A 26,860-nucleotide genomic window follows, 5' to 3' on the forward strand; every position below is an offset into this window, starting at 1 on the left:
TGGAGGTTGCTGTGAGCTAGGCTGACGCCACGGCACTCACTCTAGCCAGGGCAACAAAGCAACACTCTGTCTCAAAAAAAAAAAAAAAAGATGGAAAACCGTTCAACTCATTAAGCGACGTTGTAAAATAACATTTCTTTTCACAGAAAGACTGTTGCCTGAAAAAAAGGCAGGGTATAAAAAAGTCTCTATAGTAACATTAAAGTGGATAATAGCAATTTCTGGGTGACCAAATGTTAAAAGATTTTTATCATTAGTTTTGCTTATCTACCTTTTCATATTTCTCTATAATGAATATGTGTTACTTATATAAAAGAAATAAGTTACTTTAAAATTCAATGGCAGTGTCTCAATAAATGGCATAACATTTTTTAAAATGTGTATTCTAGAGAGCTAAGACACTATTTTTCAGCCTCTGAAGCATGATTACAAAATTATAGTTTTAAGACTTTTTTTTTAATGTTGCTATTGGGAGAAGGCATGGTAGGAATTTGTTGCTCATTTCCCAGGATAAAAAGTGCTGGCCCTGAGAAAGAGTTTGAAATGTCAAAGTGAAAAGCCAAAACAATAGATTTCTTCTCATCATAAAGTCTGCCACCTACCAAAAAAGAAATGTGCAAAATTTTCTGCATTTCTCAAACTTGAGTAATTATGTAATCCCATTTTAAAAAAATGTAGTAGGTAATAAACGTACATTTTTTAAAAGGAAAAAAGTAGGAAACATACATGTAAAAAGATACTCTGCCTCCCATCCTAGTCCTCTAAGTACTCAATTCCCCTTCCCAGAGGCAATTACTATTACTAGTTTCTTGTGTACCCTACAAGTATTTTAAGAATATATAAGCAAAAAAAAAAAAGAATTTATAAGCAAATATGTATGCACCTATTCTTATTTTTATACAAATGGTAGCATACTGTATACACTGTTCTGCACATTCCTTTTTTCACTTTATAATGGACCCTGGAGATCATTTAAAATTAGTACCTATAGATCTGCCTTATTCTACCCCATCATGTGGCTATAACACAATTTAATTAACTGGTATTCCCTTAGTGAACATTTAAGTTACCTGGAATCGTTTGTTACCATTGTTGGTATAAGAAAAGACTTCAGGAAACCGTAAACTGTGTACAAGGGCATGTATATACATGCCATCAAGTATATACATGCCCTTGTACACAGGTTTTAATATAAATGTGTTTGTAGTACAAATTCCTAGAAATGGAGTCAATAAATGAAATATGTATTTTTAACTTTTGACATTTATTTTGCCAAAAAAACCCTAAGACAATTTCTGTGAATGTCCACTTTTCTATACCCCCATGAAAAACATATCACCAAAATTTGATCTTTGATAGTCTGATAGGTTCAAAATGGTGTTTTGTAATTTAAATGTATATTTCTCTTATTACAAGTGAATATTAATCTCACTTATTACCAGTGAGATTGAGTTATGATATTTCCTTTCTTGGGAATGGCATGTTCACTATAGAACCACTTTAAGAATAAAAAATTCTAGGGACACCTGAGTATACTTTTGTGGGCTCTTCTTTTAAAGTAATACAATTTTACTTGTGAAAATTACTTTCAACTGAAACTGTCACTGAAAAAGAATACTATGTTTATAACTGATAGAATTTTAAAGATAATCTCAAAATTAAATATCAGAATTTCAAACAAGATCTCCATAGACCACTCTACATCCCTCCCACAAACTCTCTCCTAGTCTGTAGTTTAAGAAAGACTGGTTTTGCCAGAAACTTTTAGGCAGAAGGTTTCTATTGTAACATGATCTAAGCCCTTTTTTTTTTTTTTTTTTTTTTTTGAGACAGAGTCTTGCTCTGTTGCCTGGGCTAGAGTGAGTGCTGTGGCGTCAGCCTAGCTCACAGCAACCTCCAACTCCTGGGCTTAAGCGATCCTCCTGTCTTAGCCTCCCAAGCAGCTGGGACTACAGGCATGCGCCATCATGCCGGGCTAATTTTTTCAATATATATTTTTAGTTGGCCAGATAATTTCTTTCTATTTTTAGTAGAGACGGGGTCTCACTCTTGCTCAGGCTGGTCTCAAACTCCTGAGCTCAAACAATCTGCCTGCCTTGGCCTCCCAGAGTGCTAGGATTACAGGCGTGAGCCACCGCGCCCGGCCTAAGCCCATTTTTATCAACTGTTTTACCCTCCCCACTTCTTGCCACATCTCTTCTTTCTCACAGAGCTTGTGAGCTCTGGCTTGCATTTCACTAATTTCTATTTTTGTATCTTGGTTACTCTTTCCACTTAAGGAAATCATGCTGGCTATGTTTGAGTTGAAGAAAATCTTTTCCAACAAGCTTTTGAATGAAGTCTATTTATCACAACCTCTGTATTCCATATGAGTACAAGGTATTATACACACACGTATATAAGTATATATGTATATATACACAGACACATATATATTCCCCCTGCTCTCTCGATATACACACACACACACACACACACACACACACACACACACATATATATATATACTGGTGCTAGTATATGTGTTTGTGTGTTAGTGTAAAGTAATCTATTTGCCTTATTTATCTAATCCATCTTCCTACCTGAACTCTGAGATCCTTGAGGTTTCTTCATTCTTAATCCCACGTTATCAAGTAAAATCTGCCTGATGGTCCAAGCAGCCAGAGCTATCCTTTGCTATCATGTCATACCACTATCATGCTCTTTAAATTTTTATTCATCTCATATCAAACTAACCTTAGTTGCTTTTGCTGGCTTAACTTCATTGTAATTTCTGGTAGAAAGATCACCTTACCAGGGAAAGTGAGCTTTACTTGTTTTGGTTTGAAGTCACATTTGCCTATACATGTGAAGACAGAGTTTATGCACATTGTAATCAGGATTTCCCTTTCACATAGCAGCTGAAGCCTGAGCTCTGAAGCTGGATTGTCTGGGTTTGAATTTGGCCTCCATTCCTTACTTGTTATGCCCTTTTGGGCAAGTTGCTTAATACAGACAACATTCTTTTTATATTTTTATTTTTTATTTTTAGAGACAGGGTCTGGCTCTGCTGCCAAGGCTGAAGTGCAGCAGTGCAATTATAGATCACTGCAGCCTCGAACTCCTGGGCTCAAGCAATCCTCCTGCCTCAGTCTCCCAAGTAGCTAGGACTTCGAATGCCACCATGTGTGGCTAATTTAAAAAGTTTTTTGTAGAGACGAGGTCTCACTATGGTGCCCAGGTTGGGTAACTCCTGGCTTCAAATGATCCTCTTGCTTCAGCCTCCCCAAGTGCTGGGATTACAGGCATGAGCCACCATGCCTGGCCAAGGACAACATTTTGCTATTGATAAAATGGGGATTGTAGTAGTTCCCAACTCAGGGTTCTATGAAGATTAACTGGGATAATCTAGGTAAAGCACTTAGTATGGTTCCCAGGCCATAGCAAGAACCAGTTTTTAATCAACAATGGCTCATACAATTTCTTCTCTATTTTTTTTTTTTTTTTTTTTTGAGACAGAGTCTTACTTTGTTGCTTGGGCTAGAATGAGTGCTGTGGCGTCAGCCTAGCTCACAGCAACCTCTAACTCCTGGGCTCAGGTGATCCTCCTGTCTCAGCCTCCCGAGTAGCTGGGATTACAGGTATAAGCCACCACGCCCAGCTAACTTTTTGTTTCTATTTTTAGTTGACTGACTAATTTTTTTCTATTTTTAGTAGAGACGGCATCTTGCTCTTGCTCAGCCTGGTCTCGAACTCCTGACCTCAAACAATCCTCCTGCCTTGGCCTCCCAGAGTGCTAGGATTACAGGCATGAGCCACCATACACAGCCACAATTTCTTCTTTAGAGTAAAGTTAACTTTCCCCTTTCAGTTTACTCAACAACAACCTTTTCTACCCACATGTTCACTAGGGTTTAGACCAAATTATCACCCACAGTTCAATATCAATTTAAGGTAATTACACAGACAAAAATTTATAACAAGTTTAACAAATTATTTTATGCTTGCATATGTCAGAACTTACCCCTCAATACCCAAATGGCACCATCTAGGCTTCCACTTTTTAGAAAAATTTCTGCTGCAACATTCACAATTTGACATCTTGGTGCTAACATTTCAGGCCCTATAAGTCCTTTTAAACTTGTAAAATGTATTTTTAATTCATATAGTTTATCTAAGACCTTCCTTCCCTAGAATAAAAACAAAGAACACTAATTGAGTATCAATCATTACAAAGACACAAAGTCACTGATAACTATTCACAAGCTAATTGTTCAGTTTGAGTCATCATCCTAGACTGATGGCTGTCAAACTGCTTCAAGACTCTTCCTTGAAGTCCCTTCCTGCTCCACCATAAAGACAGAAGGCGAAAGGGAATAAGTAGGCTCTGCCTCATCTTAGTCACTCCCTCCCACCACCACCACCACCACATCGGGCTCCCCTGATCAGCAGTTTTCCTTTCATCTGTTTCAAACACTGTTTTTGACAAAAGGATTTCATGTCTTAATGTAAAACACTACTGATTATATGTTTTTGTTCTTTTTTTGCTGACCAACCTGAGAACAAAGAGGGAGACACAGTAAAGACGAAGATAATGTGTTAGCAACTTTAGACAAAGAATGATAGTAAAAAAGGGATACAATTGTTGGCCAATTTTTTTTTAAAAGTCAATAGACTAATTATTTTACATATTAGAAATGGAAATTGTCTTTGATCTGGACATCAGAAATTGGACATATATTATTTTATACCAGGGGTCGGCAAAGTGTTCCTGTAAGTGGCCAGATAGTAAATACTTTAGGCTTTGTAGACCACCTTTAACTTGTTGCATGTTCTTTTTGGTGGTTGTTGTTTTTTCATTTGTAATTCTTTAAAAACGTAAAAAACATTGTTACCTTGAGGGCTCTACAAAAACAAGCTGTGGGTGAGATCTAGCCCATGGGCCTTAGTTTGCAGACCCTTGCTTTATATTCTATACTATTTTGAGTCAGATGCTTACTCTGATGTCAAAGTACTTTCAGTTTGACTGTATAAATGAGTGCATTTTTCAAGAGACATCTTTAGTTTAATTTCAATAATTTTATTTTTATGTTTAAAAAGGAATAGGCTTCATAAAAAATTCATAATAAAGTGATAAATAATAGTTCTAAATAAGATAAAGTTTTTAATTAAAAGACAAAAATCCTGCAATTTGTTAATGTCTTAAAAAATAACAACCAAATAAAATTAAAATATACTCTGAAGTTTTAGCAAAATCAATCTGAGTTTTCAAAAAGGGTCTTCTTATTGGGTCTTCTTATTGGTCCCAAGCATTAACTATTCAAGAAATTAATGCTATAACCAACCTTAAGGTAGACTATGAGAACCAGGACAAGGTATATCTTTGCCCACCCCAGGCCTACCACACAATTAAGTGCTAAATCTTCTGGACCTTGAAGCCTAGAGACCTTCTGTACAATCATTCTGGGTTAAAAAAAAAAGTTTTGTTTTTTTTTAATTCATGAATTTTATATGTATACAAGTGACCATATACTTAAATGTTATTCAACACATATTCAATTATGAAATAAACTCTTTATAAAAGGTAGCAAGTAACAAAAGATACATTCTAATAGTTAATAGTGACCACACTGTCAACTACTCACTTCCACTCTCTATATAACTCCAATCACAAAGCACTTCCTCCTTATTTTGGATTTTCCTGCCCTCTACTTGAACCTTACTGAGTCTATAACTCCATGTGCCACCTCAGGAAAACCTAAAGAATGACACAATATGGTCTTGAGTCACTAAAACACCTATATGGTAGGCTAAGCCTCAAAGTTAGACATCAAGATATATGGTACACAGTGTTATAGACATTCTAAGAGGTGATTTTTAATTTCTGTTAATTGAAGTATCCTGAGTACATCTTAAGACAAGTGTCTTGGGCTGGGCGTGGTGGCTCATGCCTGTAATCCTAGCACTCTGGGAGGCTGAGGTGGGCGGATCATTTGAGCTCAGGAGTTCGAGACCAGCCCGAGCAAGCGCCAGACCCCGTCTCTACTAAAAATAGAAAGAAATTATATGGACAACTAAAAATATATATATAGAAAAAATTAGCTGGGCATGGTGGCACACGCCTGTAGTCCCAGCTACTCGGGAGGCTGAGGCAGGAGGATTGCTTGAGCCCAGGAGTTTGAGGTTGTTGTGAGCTAGGCTGACTCCACAGCACTCTAGCCTGGGCAACAGAGTGAGACTCTGTCTCAAAAAAAAAAAAAAAAGAAAGAAAAGTCTCTTGAACTCTTCTAAAATTACAATGCTACTGACACTCAGGAGTTGGCAAAATAAACTGTGAACTGAAAGTTGCTTCAAATAAATATGACTTTTAGCACAGCTTCTTAAGTTCTCACTCTACTGAGTTTTATTTATTTATCATTATTTTTTTTTAGAGATGGGGTCTCCTTATATTGCCCAAGCTGCCTTGAACTTTTGGGCTCAAGTGATAGTCTCACCTCCACTGCCTGAGTAGCTGGAACTACAGCTGTGTGCCACTATACCTGGCTTGAGATTTTAAATAGTAGCCAGTTTCATGCCACTTCCTTTCCACATTTGCTTAATATACCAACTAATAATTCACTTACTAGTGTGCATCCCATTTTTCCACCTATCATGATTATTAGCAAATTCCTAACCTGCAAGGTTAAACTATATTCTGTGCATAATTTAAAAACTAATACTCTATATGAAGCCAAAACAAAAATTTAATGAAGTACCTTGGACCACTGAAACAGTTTGTGATAGAAGTACATAACATTGATTCCGATTCTTCCCAGCAAACTTTTATCTACTTCACTATTTTGTGGATCTTTGCTAACTGAAACACAAAGTAGGCATATGGAAGAAAATGAAATAGTCACTTAAAATGATGGAAAAGGCAAATTGATACAGAATTATTGATAATACCACCAAGACCAGGTGTTGGCAAACTATGGTCCACAGGCCAAATCTAACCTGTGGCCTGTTTTTGTACAGCCTATGAGCTAACAATGGCTTTTCTATTTTCAAAGAGTTGCTTAAAAAGAAAGGAAAACTACATATAGTGTATTCAAAGCCTAAAATATTTACTATCTGGCCTCTTACAGAAAAAGTTTGCCAACTCCTGATAAAGACCATGGTAGCAAAAAGCTCATGTAAATAAATAAATAACCACAAAAACAAACTCAAAACTATATAAATTTTGTTGATTTGTAATAGTGAAGATAGTGAAAACTTCAATGATTCAAAAATTGAGGTGCTCCAGTATAATTTGCTAGTAATAGTTTTTCCAATCTGAATGAAAAGAAAAATAAGAATATGAAACATCTGATACTAAAACACCAGTTCTTAACTTTATATCACTATAGTCTAACTTAACAACAGATAGATAGAAAAATTCATAAAGAGGAGTATCTGAAACTTGCAACACTAATTTATCTTCAATATGGAAAATATTAAAGTTTTACATTCTTGTTAAGAACACTGCACTATTCTAACACACAATTCTCAGACCAAAAAAAGAGACAATTTACCTGCTTCAGCAAATTCACAAAAAGGAACAGCTGGTCTTTCTTCTGTACAGTCTTTTATTAATGTTTCAGCAATGCAAGCACAAAATCTCTGGAAATCCGCAAATATTTCACAGCCCATTTTTACATTAATGTATAAATTTCCCAATTTGGTCCAGTCACCTTTTTCTTTACAATGCTATCAAAATTATTAAAAACAAAAGAAACAAAAAATAAATAAAGCACAGAAACTATTTATGAGGATAAGCACTAAGGGTCAGGCACATGCAGGTATTAGATATACAGAAATTAATAGGACATAATTTCTGCAAATCTATAAATTTACTTACAAGCATCATAGCAATAACATATTATTGTAACTTCTCTTTTCTGACTACAGAAAAGTCTCTATAAATTTCAGACAGCAATGTACATTTGCATTAATTACTTAGGTCCTAAGTACTTAATGAAACCATATCTAAACCTGAACTCAACAGTGCAGGTGGATTTTATGGAAAACAGATTATGGCAGCATGATTTAAGCTATCTCCACAGCAATACATTATTTTGTTACTTTTAGAGACTGCATTTTACTATTATTTGGCCATTTATGACTTGGGGCCCACATATTTTCAGCATTACAAATTTCAGTAAACTTATTATCTTCCTACTAATTTCTATTATAAACTAAGAAGTAGTTTTCCATACCAACAAAAAAGTTGTTTCAAGGATATAAAGGTACTAATTAAAACTATACCAAAAATTGGTAAGTACAAAAATGATATTAAATTTAAAAATGAAATCATCCTGAAAGTCCTTGTTTCTTATAAACACTTGGAGAGTGCAGTGTGATCCAGGCTTTCTCCCATCATTTCATGCACCGCAGCCATCCTTGACTACTAAGCCAGCTTTCTTGCACACTGAGTTTGCCCAGACACAAGAATTAAAGACTAAGCTTTATTAACGTAAATTAATTTTGAAACAGAACATTTATTTTTAGAATAGTCCACCACTCTAGAAATTGAAAAGTTTGCATTTCAAAATATTAATTTGTAAAAAAAAAATTATTTTCCTGAGCATTTTCTCTGTGTAACAGCCACATTTCCAAAACTTTCCCTAAAATTAGAGCATTAAAAACGTTTTTGTTACTGATTTTCAGAGATCCCAGCAATTTATTTAATAAATGCCATACCTCTATTTCATTCAAGGCTGAATCTAAATCATACTTCCAGTTCTTTTTAAGTGGCCTCATCTGTAACCTTTAACAACAGAGAAGTGTTAATTATACTTATATTCACTCCCTCAAAAGTCACTATTGCTGCTCATTAATTTATTCTATAGTGTATACCTAAGAGACCTGAGAAAAAAATAGATGTATATGTCATAAAGTCTTTAAAACTGAAGAAAATGGCAACTGCATAGATACTTACCTTACACTGTTTCTTCCCTACACCACAGATAACAATAAAGAAAAGCAAATTCCACGTGAAATCATACCTTAAGCCTAACCTGAAGACAGACAATGCTAAAACTTCAAAATTATTGTCAATAAAAATAGAAAAAAGAAAAAAACCAAATCCTACCGATCTCTACTGCTCTGACCTCACCCTCACTGCTCCCACACAGGATTTATAGGAAGCAAAGACAGAAACAAAAATAGAGTAAGCAAAAAACCCAAAAATCAGTAGGGGAGAACTGAAGAGAAATGAAGATGGAAACTACTAGAAGGACCTAACATTGATTTAAAAATACTGCCACAAAGACTAACTCCAGAATAAGTTTGAAAATGCTAATAAAAAATGTCTCGATAGATCAGAGCACAGACCACAGGAAGGAACTTAAAAGTCTGAGCGATTTAAAGGCAGCAATCTTTGAAATATATACCTTTTGGGAAAGAAAAAAGACAAAAATGAAAGAAGCACCCTTTGGCAATTAGAAAGAGGATAAGAAAAAAGGGGAAAGAAGAGGGCACCATTAAACTAGGAGATTATATAATACCCAACTATGGGGTCAATTTTGGTAATTAGCCCCAATGCGCTACAAATTATTCCAAAGCATTAAGAAGGAAGGATAATTTTCTAATTCCTTATATGAAGTATAACTCTGATATTTAAACTGGATAGGCAAAACTAAAAAACAATACTCAAGAATGGTGATGCAAAACAAAAAAAAAGAAAAAGAAAATATTAATGAACAGAATCCAAGACCACATTAGAAAATAATAAACCATGGTCAAGTGGTATTTATTTTAGGAATACAAGCATAATATTAGAAAATCCATCAACATCATATGCCATATTAATAGATCTAAGGAAAAAAATCGTTAATTCCATAGGTACTGAAAAAACTTTTGATAAAATTCAGCGACTCATAAGAAAAACATTTAAGAATGAAAGAACTCAGGGATACTTTCTTAACATGATTAATTATATATGCCTTAGTCCCAAAGCTAGTATCATACTCAATGAGAAAATGCAAGAGGAATTTCCACTAAGATCAGGAACCATGCAAGATGCCTAATATATCCTCTATTATTCAACATTGTACTAGATGTATGAGCCAATGCAATTAGATAAGAACACTTAGAGGCATAATGGCAATGCAGAAGTAAAACAATCTCTATGTGTAGATGATATGACAGTGTACCTGAAAAATCTTAAAGATTCCAGGATCAAACTAACTCAAATAATAAAGACTTCAGAGTAAGGCCAGGTGCAGTGGCTCATGCCTGTAATCCTAGCACTCTGATAGGCCAGGGTGGGAGGATCGCTTAAGGTCAGGAGTTTGAGACCAACCTGAGCAAGTGCGAGACCTCCATCTAAAAATAGAAAAATAGAAAAATTAGCCAGGCATGGTGGCACACGCCTGTAATCCCAGCTACTTGGGAGGCTGAGGTAGGAGAATCACTTGAGCCCAGGAGTTGGAGGTTGCTGTGAGCTAGGCTGACGCCACAGCACTCTAGGCCAGGTGACAGAGCGAGATTACATATTCTACACCATATTGTTATGTGTGATGAAAAATGGATTCTTTTTGACAATTGCAAGTGTTCATCACAATGGCTGGATAAAGATGAAGTGCTGAAACACAGTCCCAAATCAAATATTCATCAAAAAAAGCTAATGAAGGCCAGGTGCGGTGGCTCACGCCTGTAATCCTAGCACTCTGGGAGGCCGAGGCGGGTGGATTGCTCGAGGTCAGGAGTTTGGGACCAGCCTGAGCAAGACCCCGTCTCTACTAAAAACAGAAATAAAAATTATCCGGACAAGTAAAAATATATATAGAAAAAATTAGCCAGGCATGGTGGCGCATGCCTGTAGACCCAGCTACTCAGGAGGCTGAGGCAGTAGGATCACTTAAGCCCAGGAGTTTGAGGTTGCTGTGAGCTAGGCTGACGCCAACGGCACTCACTCTAGCCCGGGCAACAAAGTGAGACTCTGTCTCAAAAAAAAAAAAAAAAGAAAAAAAAAGCTGATGGTGCCTGTTTGGTGATCCAGTGCTGGTATTATCCATTACAGCTTCATGAAACTTGGTCAATCAATTACAGTGGATCTACCACAACCAAATGGACAAAATGATGAAGATACTTGTGATGAAGTAGCCGAGACTAGTCAATAGAGACAGGTCAATCCTCTTGCAAGACAATGCTTGATCACATGTTGCACAAACAACACTGTTCAAACTATAGAGGCTGGACTCGGAAACTCTGTCATCCACTGTAGTCACCAGACCTTGCACCAACTACCACTTCTTCCAGGCTTTGGACCACTTCTTGCAAGGAAAAATATCCAATTCTCAACAAGTTGTGGAAAACGCCTTTTTACGATTTCATTGCTACTGGCTCTCCAGGCTTCTTCGCTGCTGGCATAACCAAGCTACCACTAAGATGGCAAAACTGTGTCAATAGTTTAGGCACGTACTTTGATTAATTGTACTGCTGCTTGTTTGAGATATGATAAATTAATTGTTCACTCGTTGTTCACTTCCTGCTGTGCAGCCCCCCGGTTCCTAAGTTTCATGGAAGACAATTTTTCCACAGACGGGGCTGGTGGGGGTGGTGCAGTGGAGCTTGGTGGCCTGGTCCCTAACAGGCCATGGACCAGTATTGGTCCGAGGCCCAGGGATTGGGGACCATATACCTAATAGATTAGCAAACATTCAAAAGCATTATAACACATTACAGTAGAAAGCTATGCTGAAATAGGCAGTCTCATATTTTTCTGATAGGAACACAAACTGGTACAACCCTTCTGAAGAGGAATTTGGCAGTATCTAACAAAAGTTATATATGTACTTATCTTTAAAAAATTTTTATTTTGAAATAATTATAAGGTCACAGGAATTTTCAAATATAGTACATAAAGCCCTGTGTACCCTTCATTCAGCTTCTTCCAATAGTGACATCTTACATAATTGTAATACAACACCAACACCAAGAAACTGACATTGGTATAATATAGTTAACTAGACTATGGATCTTACTCAGTTTTAACCATTTTATATGCATTTGTGTGTATATAGTCAGGGACACTCCCATTCCTGTTTCCTGGCAACCATTAATCAGTTCTTCACCTCAGTTTTGTCATTCTGAGAATGTTATATAAATGAAATCATGTAGTATGTGGCCTTTTGAGATTGACTTTTTAAATTTAGCATAATTCCCTTGAGATCAATCCAAGTTGTTGCATGTTTCAGAAGTTTCTCTTTCTTTTTTTTTTTTTTTTTTTTTTTTTGTTGAGTAGTATTCCTTGGTATGGATGTACTACAGTTTAACTATTCATTCACCTGTTGAAGGACATTTGGGGTTTCTCCAGTTTTTTGCTATTACAATTAAAGATGCTATGAACATTGGTGTACAAGCTTTTAAAGGACCAAAATTTTCATTTCTCTAGGATAAATGCCCAAGAGTCCAACAGCTCTATTTGGTATTTGCATGCTTAGTTTTTTAAGAAACTACCAAACTGCTTTCCAGAGTGGCTGTACAATTTTACATTTCACCAACAACATATGATCTAGTTTCTTCACATCCTCCCCGGCATTTGGTGTTGACACCATTTTCAAATTCAGTCATTCTGACAGACATGTGGTGATATTTTATTATGGTTTTAATTTGCATTTCTCCTATGGCTAATGATGTTGAACACCTTTTGATGTGCTTATTTGCTACCCACATATCCCCATTGGTAAAATGTCTGTTCATGTCTTTTGCCTATTTTTTTCTTTTAATATTTAGTCTCCATAGAGACTCTTAAAAATTGCCAACACTATGTTGCAAGCTGTCACTGTGGGCTATTGCAAAAAGTTTTCAGTTAGCAATAATGGCACCTCAGATAAACTTCATTGGCTACAACACTGCATTATGCAAAGCTTCTTTCACACATTTTCTTTCTTTTCCTTTTTTTTATTTTTGGAGACAAAGTCTTACTCTGTTGCCCCAGCTAGAGTGCAGTGGCATCATCATAGCTCACTGCAACCTCCAACTCCTGGGCTTATCAAGTGTTCCTCCTGGCTCAGCCTCCCCAGTAATTCTAGCACTCTGGAAGGCTGAGGAAGGAGGATCACTTGAGCCCAGGAGTTTGAGGTTGCGGTGAGCTATGATGACATCACTGCCCTCTTGCTAGGATTCTGATAGGAACTGTGTTAAACCAATAGATGAATTTTGGGAGACCTGACATCTTTATTGAGTCTCCCAATCCACGAACAAAATGTTTCTCCATTTACTTAATCTCTTTTGGTTTCTTTCATCAGCATTTTATAACTTGCAGCACACAAGTTCTGTATGTGTTTTGTTGTTAGATTTTTACCTTTTTTTTTAGCCATTGTAAATGGTGTGTTTTAAATTTTGGTCTTCCCCCCATATTAGTCTATTGCTAGTAGAGAGAAACATGATTGATTTTTGTGTGTTGATCTTTATGCTGCAACCCTGCTTCACTCAATTAGTTATAGCAGGGTTTTTTTTATAAATTCCTTGGCATGTATGCAGAAAATGTATGCCATCTGCAAATAGGGACAGTTTTATTTTTTCATTTCCAATCTATATGCCTTTTATTTGCATTTCTTGCCTTATCATGTTGGCTAGGATTTTTAATACTATGTTGAATAAAAGTGGTACAAGTGAACATCCTTGCCTTGTTCCCAATCTTAGGAGGAAAGCATCCAGTTTTTCATCTTAGTGTGATGTTTGTTATAGAGTTTTTATAGATGCTTTTTATGAAGTTAAACAATTCCTCCTTTGTTATTAATCTGCTGAGTTTTTTTTATGCAGATGTTGAGTTTTGTCAAATGATTTTTCTGTATTCATATAAATGTGATTTTTTTTCTTCCTTTGCTGTTGATATGATGGATTATATTGATGGATTTTCAAATATTGAACCGTCTTCACATTCTTGGAATGAACCCCACTTGATCATGGTATATAATTCTTTTTATAAATTGCTGCATTCAATATGCTAGTATTTTGTTGAGGATTTTCACATCAAAGATCATGAGTGATAATACTGGTTTGTAGTCTTCTTTTTGTGGTAGTCTTTTTGTCTAGTTTTGGTATCTGGGTAATACTTGCCTCAAAATATGCTGGTAAGTGTTTCCTCCTCTTCTATTTTCTGGAAGAGCTTATGTAAATCCATGCTGATTCTTCTTTAAATGACTGGTAGAATTCTCCAGTGAAACCATCTGGCCTTTGAGATGTCTTTTCTGGAAGCTTTTAAATTATGGATTAAATTTCTTCCATAGTTATAAGACTATTTAGATTATCTAGATCATATTGGGTAAATTTTGGTATCTTGTAGTTTTTGAGGAATTGCTCCATTTCATCTATGTTGCTGAGCTTATGTCAAGTTGTTCAAGGCAATCCCTTATGATCCTTTTAATGGTTGCAGGATCTGTACAGACATCCTCTGTCTCATTTCTGATATTGGTAATTTGTGTATGCTATCTTTTTATTTTAGTCCTTCTAGAGGTTTATCGATTTTATTGACTTTTCAAAGAAATAGCTTTTTAAATTAATTTTATCACTTTTTTCAGCTTTATTAATTCCTGTTCTTTATTATTAATATTTCCTTTCTTACACTTGCTTTGATTTTATTTTGCTCTTATATTTCTTGTTTCTTGAGGCAGAAGCTTAGAATATTTGGTGCTACAGGTTTCCCTCTCAGCACTGCTTTAACTGTTTCCCCCAAATTTTGATATATTTTCATTCAGTTCTAAAAGTTCATTCAGTTCAGTTTTCTTTTGAGAGTACCTGTTCATATATGCATTATATAAAGTGTGTTGTTTAATTTTCAAGTGTGTGGAGATTTTCCTATTATTCTTCCATTGTTGACTTCCAGTCTGATTCTATTATGGTCAGAGAATGCACTCTGTATAATTTCAATTCTTTTAAATTTTTTGAGGTTTGTTTTATGATCCAGGATGTGGTCTACCTTGACGAATGTTCCATGGGTGTTTGAAAACAATGTGTATTCTGCTATTTGGATTGGAGTGTTCTATAAATGTCTATTAAATCCTGTTGGCCAACGGTGGTATTTAGTTCTACATCCTTGCTGAGTTTCTAGTATTACTATCAATTGTTGAGAGGTATGTTTAAGTCCTCAACATAATTACACATTTGTCTATTTTTCCTTTCAGTTCTATCATTTTGCTTCATGTATTTTGAAGCTCCATTGTTTGGTACTTACACTTTCAGGAATGCTATGTCTTCTTTGTGTATTAGCCATGTTATCATTATGGAGTGTTCCTCTTTATCCCTGGTAATTTTCTTTGCTCTGAAGTATACTTTATTTGATATCAATATAGCCACTCACGCTCTTTTTAAAACTAATGTTTGCATGTATACTGTTTTCCATCCTTTGGCTTTCAAATACCTGTACCCTTTATACTAGAAATGAATTTCTTGTAAAAGGCATATAGTCATGCTTTTATATCCACCCTACCAACTGCTGTCCTTTAATTGCTGTATTTAGACATTTACACAAACAGTATATTGTAGATACCGCTCTAAATCAATACATAGAGAAATTCCTCATTCTTTTCTTTATAGCTGCAAAGTACTCCATTGTGTAGATACACTATAGGTTATTCAATTAATTTAGGGCACTTAGGTTCTCCCCAATGTTTTGCAATTATACACAATGGTATAATGAATAGCCTTGGGTAATATGTATTTTTGTATTGACAGAGGTATATTTTCAGGGTACATTTGTAGAATTGGGATTATTAAGTCAAAAGTTAAGTGCATTAGAGCAACCACTGAAAAAACTACACAAAGAGATACTCAAAAACACTGTAGATAATAAAAATGAAATTCTAAAAAAATGTTCAAGTAATCACCATAGGAAAACAAGGAAAAGGAAACAAGAAAAAAACAGAAAACAAATAATAAAATGGCAGACTTAAGCTCCATTATAGCAGTACTTACTTTAATGTAAATGTTTTTAAATAATCACTGTATGTTAAGAAATTTCCTAGATTATAGGCACACGAAAATTTTCACTAATGTCAGAATTCTTTATAGCAGTCTTATCTCCTGTGAAAGTCTTTCAAGTGAACTTTAAACTAGATAATTAAAAAATATAATCCAAATCAAAGAACAAATGCCCATTAAAACTAATTTCCCTAGCCCATAAAAGGTTAATTATTTCAAAGAGAGTTAAGAAAATTCAAATATATACTATCTTTTTTTCCTTTTGCTTTGGGGCTGAGTACACACGCCCAACCATGGTCTATATCACTTAACCACTCACAGTTGTTTTCCTATTCTCCCGAAACTCCCTCCTTCATCAAACAGGTCACCAACATTAGTACCTCTTAAAGAATACTAATACTATATAGTCATGCATCACTTAACAATGGGGATGTGTTCTGAGAAATGCATCATTAGGTGACTTTGTGCGAACATCATAGAATGTACTTACACACACCTAGATGGTATAACCTATTACACACCTAGACTATAATAGACTATAGTCTATTATTCTTAGGCTACACACCTGCCCCACATTACTATACTGAATACTGTAGGCAACTGCAACATAATAGTATTTGTGTATCTAAACATAGAAAAGGTACAGTAAAAATATGGTATAAAAGATAAAAATAATGGTACGCCCGTATAGGGCACTTAACATGAATGGAACTTTCAAGAATGGAAGTTGCTCTCAGTGAGGGAGTGATGAGTGAATGTGAAGGCCTGGGACATTACTGTACACTATTGTAGACTTTATGAACATTTTACTTAGGTTATACCAAATTTATAAAAAATTATTTTTTCTTCAATATTTACTTTCATTACTATAATAATTTTATAAATTTTTTAGTTTTCTTACCTTTGACTCTTTTGTAACAACACTTAGCTTAAAACACATTGTATAGTTATACAAAAATATTTTCTTTATATCCTTATTTTATAAGCTTTTTTCTATTTAAAAAAATTTTTTTTGGAAAAAAAAATTCCAAACTAACAGGAAGTCGATTAAAATTTTTTATCCTTTTATTTTTTAAACTTTTTGTTAAAAACTAAGGCACAAACCTGTATATTAAGCTAGGCCTAAACACCATCAAGATCATCAATATCACTGTTTTCCACCTCCACATCTTGTCCCACTGGAAAGTCTTCAGGGGCAATGGGCAGTAACATGCAGGGAGCTGTCATCTCCTATGCTAACAATGCCTTCTTCTGCAATACCTTCTGAAGGACCTGCCTGAGGCTGTTTTATAGTTAACTTTTTTTTTATATGAGTAGAAGGAACACACTCTAAAGTAATGATAAAAAGTATAATATGATACATATCATTATCAAGTATTATTTACTGTACATAATTATAGTGCTATAATTTTATATAACTGGCAGTGCAGTAGGTTCATTTAAACCAGTATCACTACAAACACATGAGTAATGTGTTGTGCTATGAAATTACTGCAGGTTATCAGATGACAGAAATTTTTCACCTCCATTATAATCTTATGGAACCAACACTGAATATGTGGTCCATCATTGACCAAAACATCATTATGGGTTGTGTGACTGTGATGGTTTTGACTAGGAGCGTAATAAGGGGCAGAGAGTATAAGGATAAAGTTTTCCAAATTAGGAGCTGTACAATAAACTGTAAGAATATGTGTGTGATTGTGTCACTTGTGTTCAACAGCACAGTAGGGCAACCACAGAACTTACAGTATACAAGAATTTATAGTATACATCAAAATAGCTAAAAGATTCAGAATGTCCCCAACACAAAGAAATGATAACTGTTTGAGGTGATAAATATCCCAATTACTCTGATTTGATCATTATACATTATATGCATGTATCAAAAAAACTCATGTATCCCATAAATATATACAGCTATTATGTATCAATTAAAAAATTTGAAAACTAAGGCTGTTTTTTTCTGAAATCTTATAGTAACAGATAGTGTTCCCAATCATTGCATGAAGGGTGGAGTTCTGCAGCTGTTCTGGGCACAAAGGTATTGCTGCTGTCTTGAGCCTTGATACACACACTTTCCCTGTGCCAGCTGCTACTGAATCTGACAGGAGACTAAAATCTGCTAGCCACCTTGAGCCGCCATAGTTGCCACTAGCCAAAATGGGAAAAGTTTTTAGCATGTGGCTTAGGGGAAGAATGAACGTAATGTTTGGAAGAAAATATTAATATACCCTATCCCAGAACTATATGCTAGATTAATTATATTTTTCTCAAAAAATTTATTTCCTAGGTAGTCTCAAATAGTATTAAAATTTAACCTAAATAGTATTAAAATTTTCACTGAAAACATAAATATTTTTAATTAGCAGTAGCTAAATGAAAAAAGTCATAGAACTTGAAAAACTAATAATTTCAATGCTGGTGCTTGAAGGGAAGTAGTATTACTTAGAGCTGCTATTCTCTTAACTGCACTAAGACATCCAGGGCACTATAGCAAACTCACTGAGGCAAAAGAGGTTATTTTAAATTTTCAAATGGCATCTGTCAGACACTGCACAAACTACTACTATTAACTTGTTTGGACCTAACTACTTAATAAATAGGACTGCTAACATACTTCTTTTGGCCTAGGGACACTGTGAAACAAGAAAGTTTGGGAACTTCTGCATTAGAGGACAATGAGAAATGAATAAAAATAGCATGGAAGCTCCCTGTTGGAGATTTATGGGCATTCAGAAGGACTTTAGTGGTTGATACCGTTTGCTCTTTATCAAATCTAATTTCATTTATAAAGTTGTGGTCCATTTAAACACATCATTTGCATACTTTTTTCTTTTATTTTTAATTTTTTTGTTCTCGTTTCCTTCCACCTCACTCAGCAGGATTCATACTTTTTTCTATGTATGTTATACTTTAATACATTTTTAAAGTCATGGCTTTCCTTTGCCTTAATACAGGTATATTATGATACTACTCTTACAATTATCAGAGGAAGCCTGTGGAGGCCCATAGGCTACATAGAGAAAGTGAATAAAGGAGAGGCATTAGGTATGTTATTAAACTAAGAAGAAGTGAGTGAAAGAGAAAAAAAAATTAAGGTAATTTGTATACATATAATAGAGTGCATTAAGTATAACAGAATGAATTAATTGATGAACAGAAGATAATGGAGACTCCTTTTACACTTGATGAGCTAGACACTCAGAGGAAATGAGGTATTGAGAAAGATATGGTGAGGCTGGCCAGAGGCAGCCTGACTAAAGTAGGCCATAGCTAAGAGATGGGAGAACGGTTTACGGTGGGCAAACTATCTACATATTTGGGCATATGAAAAGATAAGTGCTTTGCCTTCACCCTTTATAAGTCTCCATCAAAATACATATATTATTTTAGCCTTAATTATAATGATTCTTCTCACCTGGATTTCATTTCCAGAACTGCAGTTATTTCTTGCTTGGAAGCCTGTAATTGGCATAAGAGCTTAACAATATAGTTAAAGTGTTCTGGGTCAAGCACCATCCCAGCTTCAATAAGCTGTAGAAGAGAAAAAAAGAATAGTCATTCTTATAAAAATGGGAAAGAACTGAGAAGCCAATGTGTGTGAAACAACTAAGAGACTAACAGAAGAAGCAAAACATGCACACAAGTAGAATTAAAACTTGTTTTAAAAATTTGAAGCATATTTCCTTCAAATGTTTGAGAACCACAAAGAGATACCTGACTTTAACAATTTAAAACAAAAATATAAATAATAATTTTGTATTTGAAATTTGAATTTTCTTCCTGTTCTCCAAGTTATCTCAACCACTTTATCACTTGTACCTCTTATTTGGTACTCAGTGTGTCTTTGAGTATAGCACTGGTGTTCACACCTCATCCCTGCTTGTAGACTTCCTGAAAAGTATTGTTCCTGTGCCTCACACAGGGCCATGGCCAGAGAAGAATCAGTGATCATTTGTTAAGTTAATAACCTAGGTGACTGACTTCCCATAAGTAATACAGTATTTGATTTAAAATATCAATTCAAAGGTTTTTTCCTTCATTCACATGACTCCTTTTCCTGTCTTCTTCATGTACCTCAGATCTAATGGAGAGAGCCAACAGGGGAGTATCTGGATGCTTCTAGTGTACGAATGGATGAATGAGAGGTAGGCCTTCTCTGACAGCTCTTCCAAAGCATAACATCATCCTGGAAGGGTCGGAAGGTAAAAGGTTGTAGGCTGGCAGTCCCATTAGTTCAGTTGCCTCACTGTTGACCTCTGCTCATAGGTATTATGACTAGGTCCTCCAATGCTAACCTGGGTATGGGGTGACACTGGTAGGATTAGAGTTAAGAATGACTCAACTGAGTGGTGTTTGAAATTCTGTAACATTTTTGCTGAGAATCTTTCATGGTTCTGTTTTGATTTTCAGAAAACTACTCCTTTTTTGGAATTACTTAAATATAAAAATGTTTTTGAATGTTTGGGAGAATATACGCTTTACCCCAGTATAGACTGAAAGGAGTCCAGGAAATAAGAATTTGGGGCAGGATAATAAAATAATAGTAAAGGAGAGTAAAGGAGAAGCCACCTATTCCAAGGTATAATTAGTCTCTATGAGAGATGCTGTAATTTGGTTGACAGAACTTATAACTGATGTGTACTTTGAAACAGATTTTTTTTTAGTAAAGATTAATAGTAACAAGTTGCTGAGAGATTTTCCCTATGTTTGGACCCTGAGGAAAAGTCTCCAATGTCATGGATCCCTTTTGAATGGGTCCTAGAAACTCCATCCTAACCCATATGATTAAACAACTTAAACTGAAAATAGTTTTGATGTAAATAATTGTAAAAATAACTGTATAAAGCCTCCCCTTAACATCAGGCTATAATTCTTTTTATTTTTATTTTTTTATTTTTGAGTCAAAGTCTTGCTCTGTTGCCCAGGCTAGAGTGCCATGGCGTCAGCCTAGCTCACAGCAACCTCAAACTCCTGGGCTCAAGTGATCCTCCTGCCTCAGCGTCCCGAGTAGTTGGGACTACAGGAATGAGCCACCATGCCCGGCTAATTTTTCTATATATATTTTTAGCTGTCCATATAATTTCTTTCTATTTTTAGTAGAGGCGGGGTCTCAGTCTTGCTCAGGCTGGTCTCGAACTCCTGAGCTCAAAGGATCCAACTGCCTCGGCCTCCCAGAGTGCTAGGATTGCAGGCGTGAGCCACTGCGCCCGGCCCAGGCTATAATTCTTAAACTCTTTATATCAGTTCCTCTGGACTCAAAGCATGTTCAATTTATTTTTAAAAAGGAAAACAGCTCTTCTCTTAAACCCACCAATCCACCACCTTAACAAATAGTTTTCCAAATTTTATGAAGTAAAAGTGTAAACACCATGATTATTTACTAAAATGCTCTTTAACATTCGATAGGACCACTGTTGGTCTCTCTGCAGTCACTGACCATGTAGTGACTTTTGACTAAATGGACAGGGCCAACTATAAATAAACCTGCAAGAGAACAAATTAGTTATCTGGTTACTGATACACTTACAAAAATCTGCCCTTTAACACTGCTCAATAACTATAAATCGTTTCTTGAGGAACTAGATAACAACCTAAAGCAATAAAATAACATGTTAATTCTCCTTTCTCAATGATATTTATGTTACTTAGATGGGGATATAGTACACTGCTTGAAGAAGAAGAAGGAAAAACATCTTCTATGATGATAACACGGTTTTATCACCACTGAACCCTGAAATAGTGTCAACAGGGAAATTGGTACTGTTATTAAACAACTTCTAGAAATGATGGCTACATATTAGCTATGCAAAAATGAAAGTCATTGTCTCTGCTAGATATTCTCCAATAAGGGTAATTTTATTTGGACAGTAACTGGGATACATTCTACAGAAAGCCAAGTGTTATTCAGTATCAGACAATTTATGGGATCCTCACTGAGATTTTCTATAACTAATATAGGTGAGCAGTGACTTCTAATTTAAAAAATTTCTAGGCAAGTAATTCTGTCAAGTTTTGTTAATGTCAAACTAGAGGTATTCACTTAAATATCTGTTCCTCTGCTAAAGTGGTTCCAGTGTTGCTTCCAAAAGAAAATTGGGGGTTTTCCTACTATCAGGCCTATTCTGAAGTAGATGGCTGGGTAGTACCAAACACTAGGAAGCATTCCAAAAAAATTAAAATTTCAATCTGATTAAAAAGTAGGCCAAAGCTCTGAATAGGCATTTCTCAAAAGAAGATATACAAATCAGCAACAACAAAAATAAACAAATGGGACCTGATTAAATTAAAAAGCTTCTGCATAGCCAAAGAAACAGTCACGAAAATAAACAGACAGCCTACAGAATGGGAAAAAATTTTCGCATACTACACATCAGATAAAAGACTGATAATAAGAATCTATTTAGAACTCAGGAAAATCAGCAAGAAAAAATCAAACAACCCTATCAAAAAGTGGGCAAATGACATGAAAAGAAATTTTTCAAAAGAAGATATAAGAATGGCTAACAAACATATGAAAAAATGCTCAACATCCCTAATCATCAGGGAAATGCAAATCAAAACCACAACGAGATACCACTTAACTCCGGTGAGAATGGCCTTTATCAAAAAATCCCAAAACAACACATGTTGGCATGGATGCGGAGAGACAGGAACACTCATACACTGCTGGTGGGACTGCAAACTAGTGCAACCCCTGTGGAAAGCATTATGGAGATACCTTAAACAGATTCAAGTAGATCTACCATTCGATCCAGCAATCCCATTATTGGGCATATACCCAGAAGAACAAAAGTCATTCTATAACAAAGACACCTGTACCTGAATGTTTATAGCAGCACAATTCACAATCACAAAGATGTGGAAACAACCCAAGTGCCCATCAATCCACAAATGGATTAGTAAACTGTGGTATATGTATACCACTCAGCTATAAGAAATAACGATGATACGACATCTCTTTGGTTCTCCTGGAGAGAGTTGGAACCCATTATATTAAGTGAAGTATCCAAAGAATGGAAAAACAAGCAACACATGTACTCACCAGAAAATTGGTTTCCCTGATCATCACCTAAATGCACATCGGGGAAGGATACCAATTGGATATCAGACTGAGACGGGGGGGTTGGGGGAGGGGATGGGTGTATGCCTACATGATGAGTGCGTTGCGCACCGTCTGGGGAATGGTCATGCTTGAAGGTGCTGACTAGGGGAGGTGGGGGGTGGGGGGAGAGGATGGAGGTATGACGACATGGTGAATGCCAGGCGCACTGTCTGGAGAATGGACACGCTTGAGACTCTGACTCGGGGATGGGTGGGATACGTACAATGTATATAACCTGAGCTTTTGTACCCCCATGAAGAGCTGAAATTAAAAAAAAAAAAAGATATACAAATGACCAAAAAGTATATGAAAAAAATATTCAACATCACTAATCAGAGAAGTGTAAATCAAAACTACAATGAGATATCATCTCATCTCAGTTAAAATGACTTTTATCCAAAAGATAGGCAATAATACATTCTGGCAAGGGTGTGGAGAAAGGGGAACTCTTGTACACTCTCGGTGGGAATGTCAATTAGTACAGCCACTATGGAAAACAGTATTGAAGTTCCTTAAAAAATTAGGAACTGCCATATGATCCAGCAATCCCACTGCTAGGCACATATTCAAAAGAAAGGAAATCAACATATGGAAGAGATATCTGCACTCCCAGGTTTACTGCAGCACTATTCACAATAGCCAAGATTTGGAATCAACCTAAGCATTTATCAATGGATAAACGGATAAAGAAAATGTACATATATACAAGGAAATATTATTTAGCCATAAAAAAGAATGAAATCCTGTCATTTGTAATAACATGGATGGAACTGGAGAACATTATGTTAAGTGAAATGAGCCTGGCACAGAAAGACAAATTTTGCATGTTCTCACTCATATGTGGGAGCTAAAAATGAAAACAAGTGAACTCACGGACGATGATGGTTACCAGAGGCTGGGAAGCATAAAAAGGAATAGGGAATAAAGTGGTGATGGTTAATGGGTGCAAAAATACAGTTAGATAGAATGAATAAGATCTAGTATTTGACAGCACAACAGGGTGACTACAGTCAACAATAACTTACTGTATATTTTAAAATAACTAGAAGAGTAGAATTAAAATGTTATCACAAAGAAATGATAAATGCTTGAAGTTATGGATACCCCAATTTCCCTGATTACATCCTATATGCCTGTATCAAAATATCACATGTACCCTATAAATATATATACCTAATATGTACCCATAATTAAACATTTTTTAAATTTTAAAATTTTAATATATTTTTATTAGAGCCATAAACATTCATATTTCTTTTTGTTTAGTGCCAAAATTAAAACTAATTCCTAGCTACCACGCTTCTGTTTTCTTTGTTTTGGTCATGATTTTCTATTTACATATTGGTTTGTTTATTTTTATTATAAATAACCTCAATGCTTTTGGAGAAAGAAAATTTTCTTTAATCTTCTTTAATCATCCTTAAGGAGTAGAGATGAATACAGTTTACACATCAGAAAGTCACCTGGATTACTTGGAACTACTTATTAAAGGAGAAGGCTTGTCCGCCACTGGAATGTGTTATAAACCCCATTTCAGGAGAAAAAGAACATTTCTGGAAATAGAATTTTTTGACATCCAAAATGTGAATAAAAGGCAGCTCAAGGATGTAAATGAAAACAATTATTTTCTTGGTTATTCATTAACAGAATAAACAGATAAAATCATACCTTGCAAAATATATCAATTAAAGCAGGTACAGCAGTCCTTAATTTCATAGTTGTGACATGTTCAAATATTTTTAGTAATATTTTCAGAGCAGGCTGAATAAAACAAAAAAACTACAATCATTTTCATGTCTTCTTTAGTACACCTTAAGTTTCTCAAATTTGTTTATGCTGAAAAACACAAGTGTTCTCTAGGAAGTCTTCAACAAACAGAAATTTAACTGCCAAATTCAAACAACAGGCATAACAGAGAAATTAACTTAACATATTTAAAAAATATATTCTCAGGTTACTTACCGGCATTTTAACCATTATGCTGAGGTTCACTACCTGAAATACTTCTTTCAATAAACAATGTGTGAGTAAAGAATTTAGAAGGTCATTTAGCACTTGTAAATCAAAGTGTATACCCGGGGGAAATTTTCTGTAGTACTCCATAAATATGTTTACTGAAAACGAAAATATATTAAAGTCATTTTCTGTTTTAAAATATTCATCTTCTCTAAATTAGATAACTTTTCTCTATTTAAAAATAAAGCAATACTAATTCAACATAAATTCTTTAAAGGTATATGTCTAGTGTCAGAAATATTTGCCAAAAATTAAAGCAAAAGCCAAAATGGCAATAATATTTGAAGTTAATCAAGCATGTTGAGCACTAAACTGGTATCTAATTCATGTGCTATCCACAAAGAATAGGTACAGATTGCCAAATATATCATGATCTCAATATGGACTCCTAAAGAGTCAGGCTCCCAGGGAGTCTTCAAGCAGTGGCTTGGGTACATATGCAAAATTGTATAATTTGGTGATGGATGCAAATTATTTTGACACATGCCCCTTCTTGTTGTTTTAACTCCACCAACATGTTGACCCTGGGGATGTTTTTGATTCCAGTTTATGATTATGAGCATTCTACTAAAAATACAATACTAATTTCCTTTGAGAAAGTAGTTTATGTTGATCCAGTTCCTTAATCTATTTTCTTTTCTTTTCTTTCTTTCTTCCTTTTTTGTGACAGGGTCTCACTCTGTTGCCCAGGCTAAAGTACAGTGGCATCATCATAGCTCACTGCAACCTCCAACTCCTGGGCTCAAGAGATCCTCCTGCCTCAGCCTCCCTAGTAGCTGGGACCACAGGCGTGTGCCACCACACCTACCTAATTTTTCTATTTTTTTTTTGGTAGAGATAGGGTCTCACTCTTGCTCAGGCTGGTCTTGAACTGTTGGCCTCAAGTGATCCTCTCACCTCAGCCTCTCAGAGTACCAAGATTATAGGCACAAACCACCACACCTGGCCCTCAATCTATTTTCTATACAACCCTTAAGCCATTTCCAATTTTTCTCCATTGACTTTACTAAAATTATTTTAATTGAGATCATTTCATTGATCCTTCCCCCACCCCCATATTCCAGAATTTCCCAGGTCAAAATCTGTATACCCTAGCTAAAACTGACTTAGTAAAAATTACCTTTGGTTTTATTCTTCTATTAATTATTATTATTTTTCAGATAGAGGATCCCACCCTGTTGCCCAGGTTGGAGTGCAGTGGCAGATCATAGCTCACTGCAGCCTCAAACTCCTGGGCTCAAGCAATACTCCTGCTTCAGCCTCCCAAGTAGCTGGGACTACAGGCACACACCACCATGCCCAGGTCATTTTTTTTATTTTTTTGTAGAAATAGGGTCTCTCTATGGTACCCAGGCTGGTCTCCTGGCCTCAAGTGATCCTCCCACCACAGCCTCCCTAAGTGCTGGGATTATAGGAGTAAGCCATGGCACCCAGCTACTGTGTTCACTATTTCTTCTAGAAATACTTAATATTAACTAGATTACCTAGTGTTGTTTGGGAAAGTTAGTAGCTACTGACACAGCTCTGTAACACAATTGAAAAACTGATGTGAAAGTTATAATAATTTTTAGTAACTTTAACAATATGGCATAACAATACTGAAATTTGTTGTAAAGCTTCTCTACATACTACAATCGTTTTCCCTAGACACACATAAATTCTTGTAGCTATTCTTTTTATTTTTTATTTTTTTTGAGACAGAGTCTCACTCTGTTGCCCAGGCTAGAGTGCTGTGGCATTAGCCCAGCTCACAGCAACCTCAAACTCCTGGGCTCAAGGGATCCTCCTGCCTCAGCCTCCCAGGTAGCTGGG

The 26,860-nt window shown here is 35.5% G+C and overlaps 1 protein-coding gene and 1 non-coding gene across 2 annotated transcripts in view; both read right to left on the reverse strand.

Moving 5' to 3' along the window:
- The window catches only part of TOPAZ1 (testis and ovary specific TOPAZ 1), an 83,924-nt gene that overhangs the window by 18,481 nt on the left and 38,583 nt on the right, over positions 1 to 26,860 (reverse strand). The window contains exons 10-16 of the mRNA XM_045530478.1: positions 24,995 to 25,146; positions 24,701 to 24,793; positions 19,346 to 19,461; positions 8,698 to 8,764; positions 7,530 to 7,704; positions 6,735 to 6,835; positions 4,004 to 4,169 (exon numbers count right to left, since the gene is read on the reverse strand). Of these exons, the coding sequence (XP_045386434.1) occupies positions 4,004 to 4,169; positions 6,735 to 6,835; positions 7,530 to 7,704; positions 8,698 to 8,764; positions 19,346 to 19,461; positions 24,701 to 24,793; positions 24,995 to 25,146 (870 nt within the window). The remainder of the gene's footprint in view (positions 1 to 4,003; positions 4,170 to 6,734; positions 6,836 to 7,529; positions 7,705 to 8,697; positions 8,765 to 19,345; positions 19,462 to 24,700; positions 24,794 to 24,994; positions 25,147 to 26,860) is intronic.
- Positions 12,736 to 12,871, reverse strand: LOC123623728. The gene has a single exon (XR_006730006.1). It is a non-coding gene; the product is annotated as a U4 spliceosomal RNA (small nuclear RNA).

This window comes from Lemur catta, chromosome 18 (genome assembly GCF_020740605.2).
Source record: "Lemur catta isolate mLemCat1 chromosome 18, mLemCat1.pri, whole genome shotgun sequence".
NCBI classification, from domain to species: Eukaryota; Metazoa; Chordata; class Mammalia; order Primates; family Lemuridae; genus Lemur; species Lemur catta.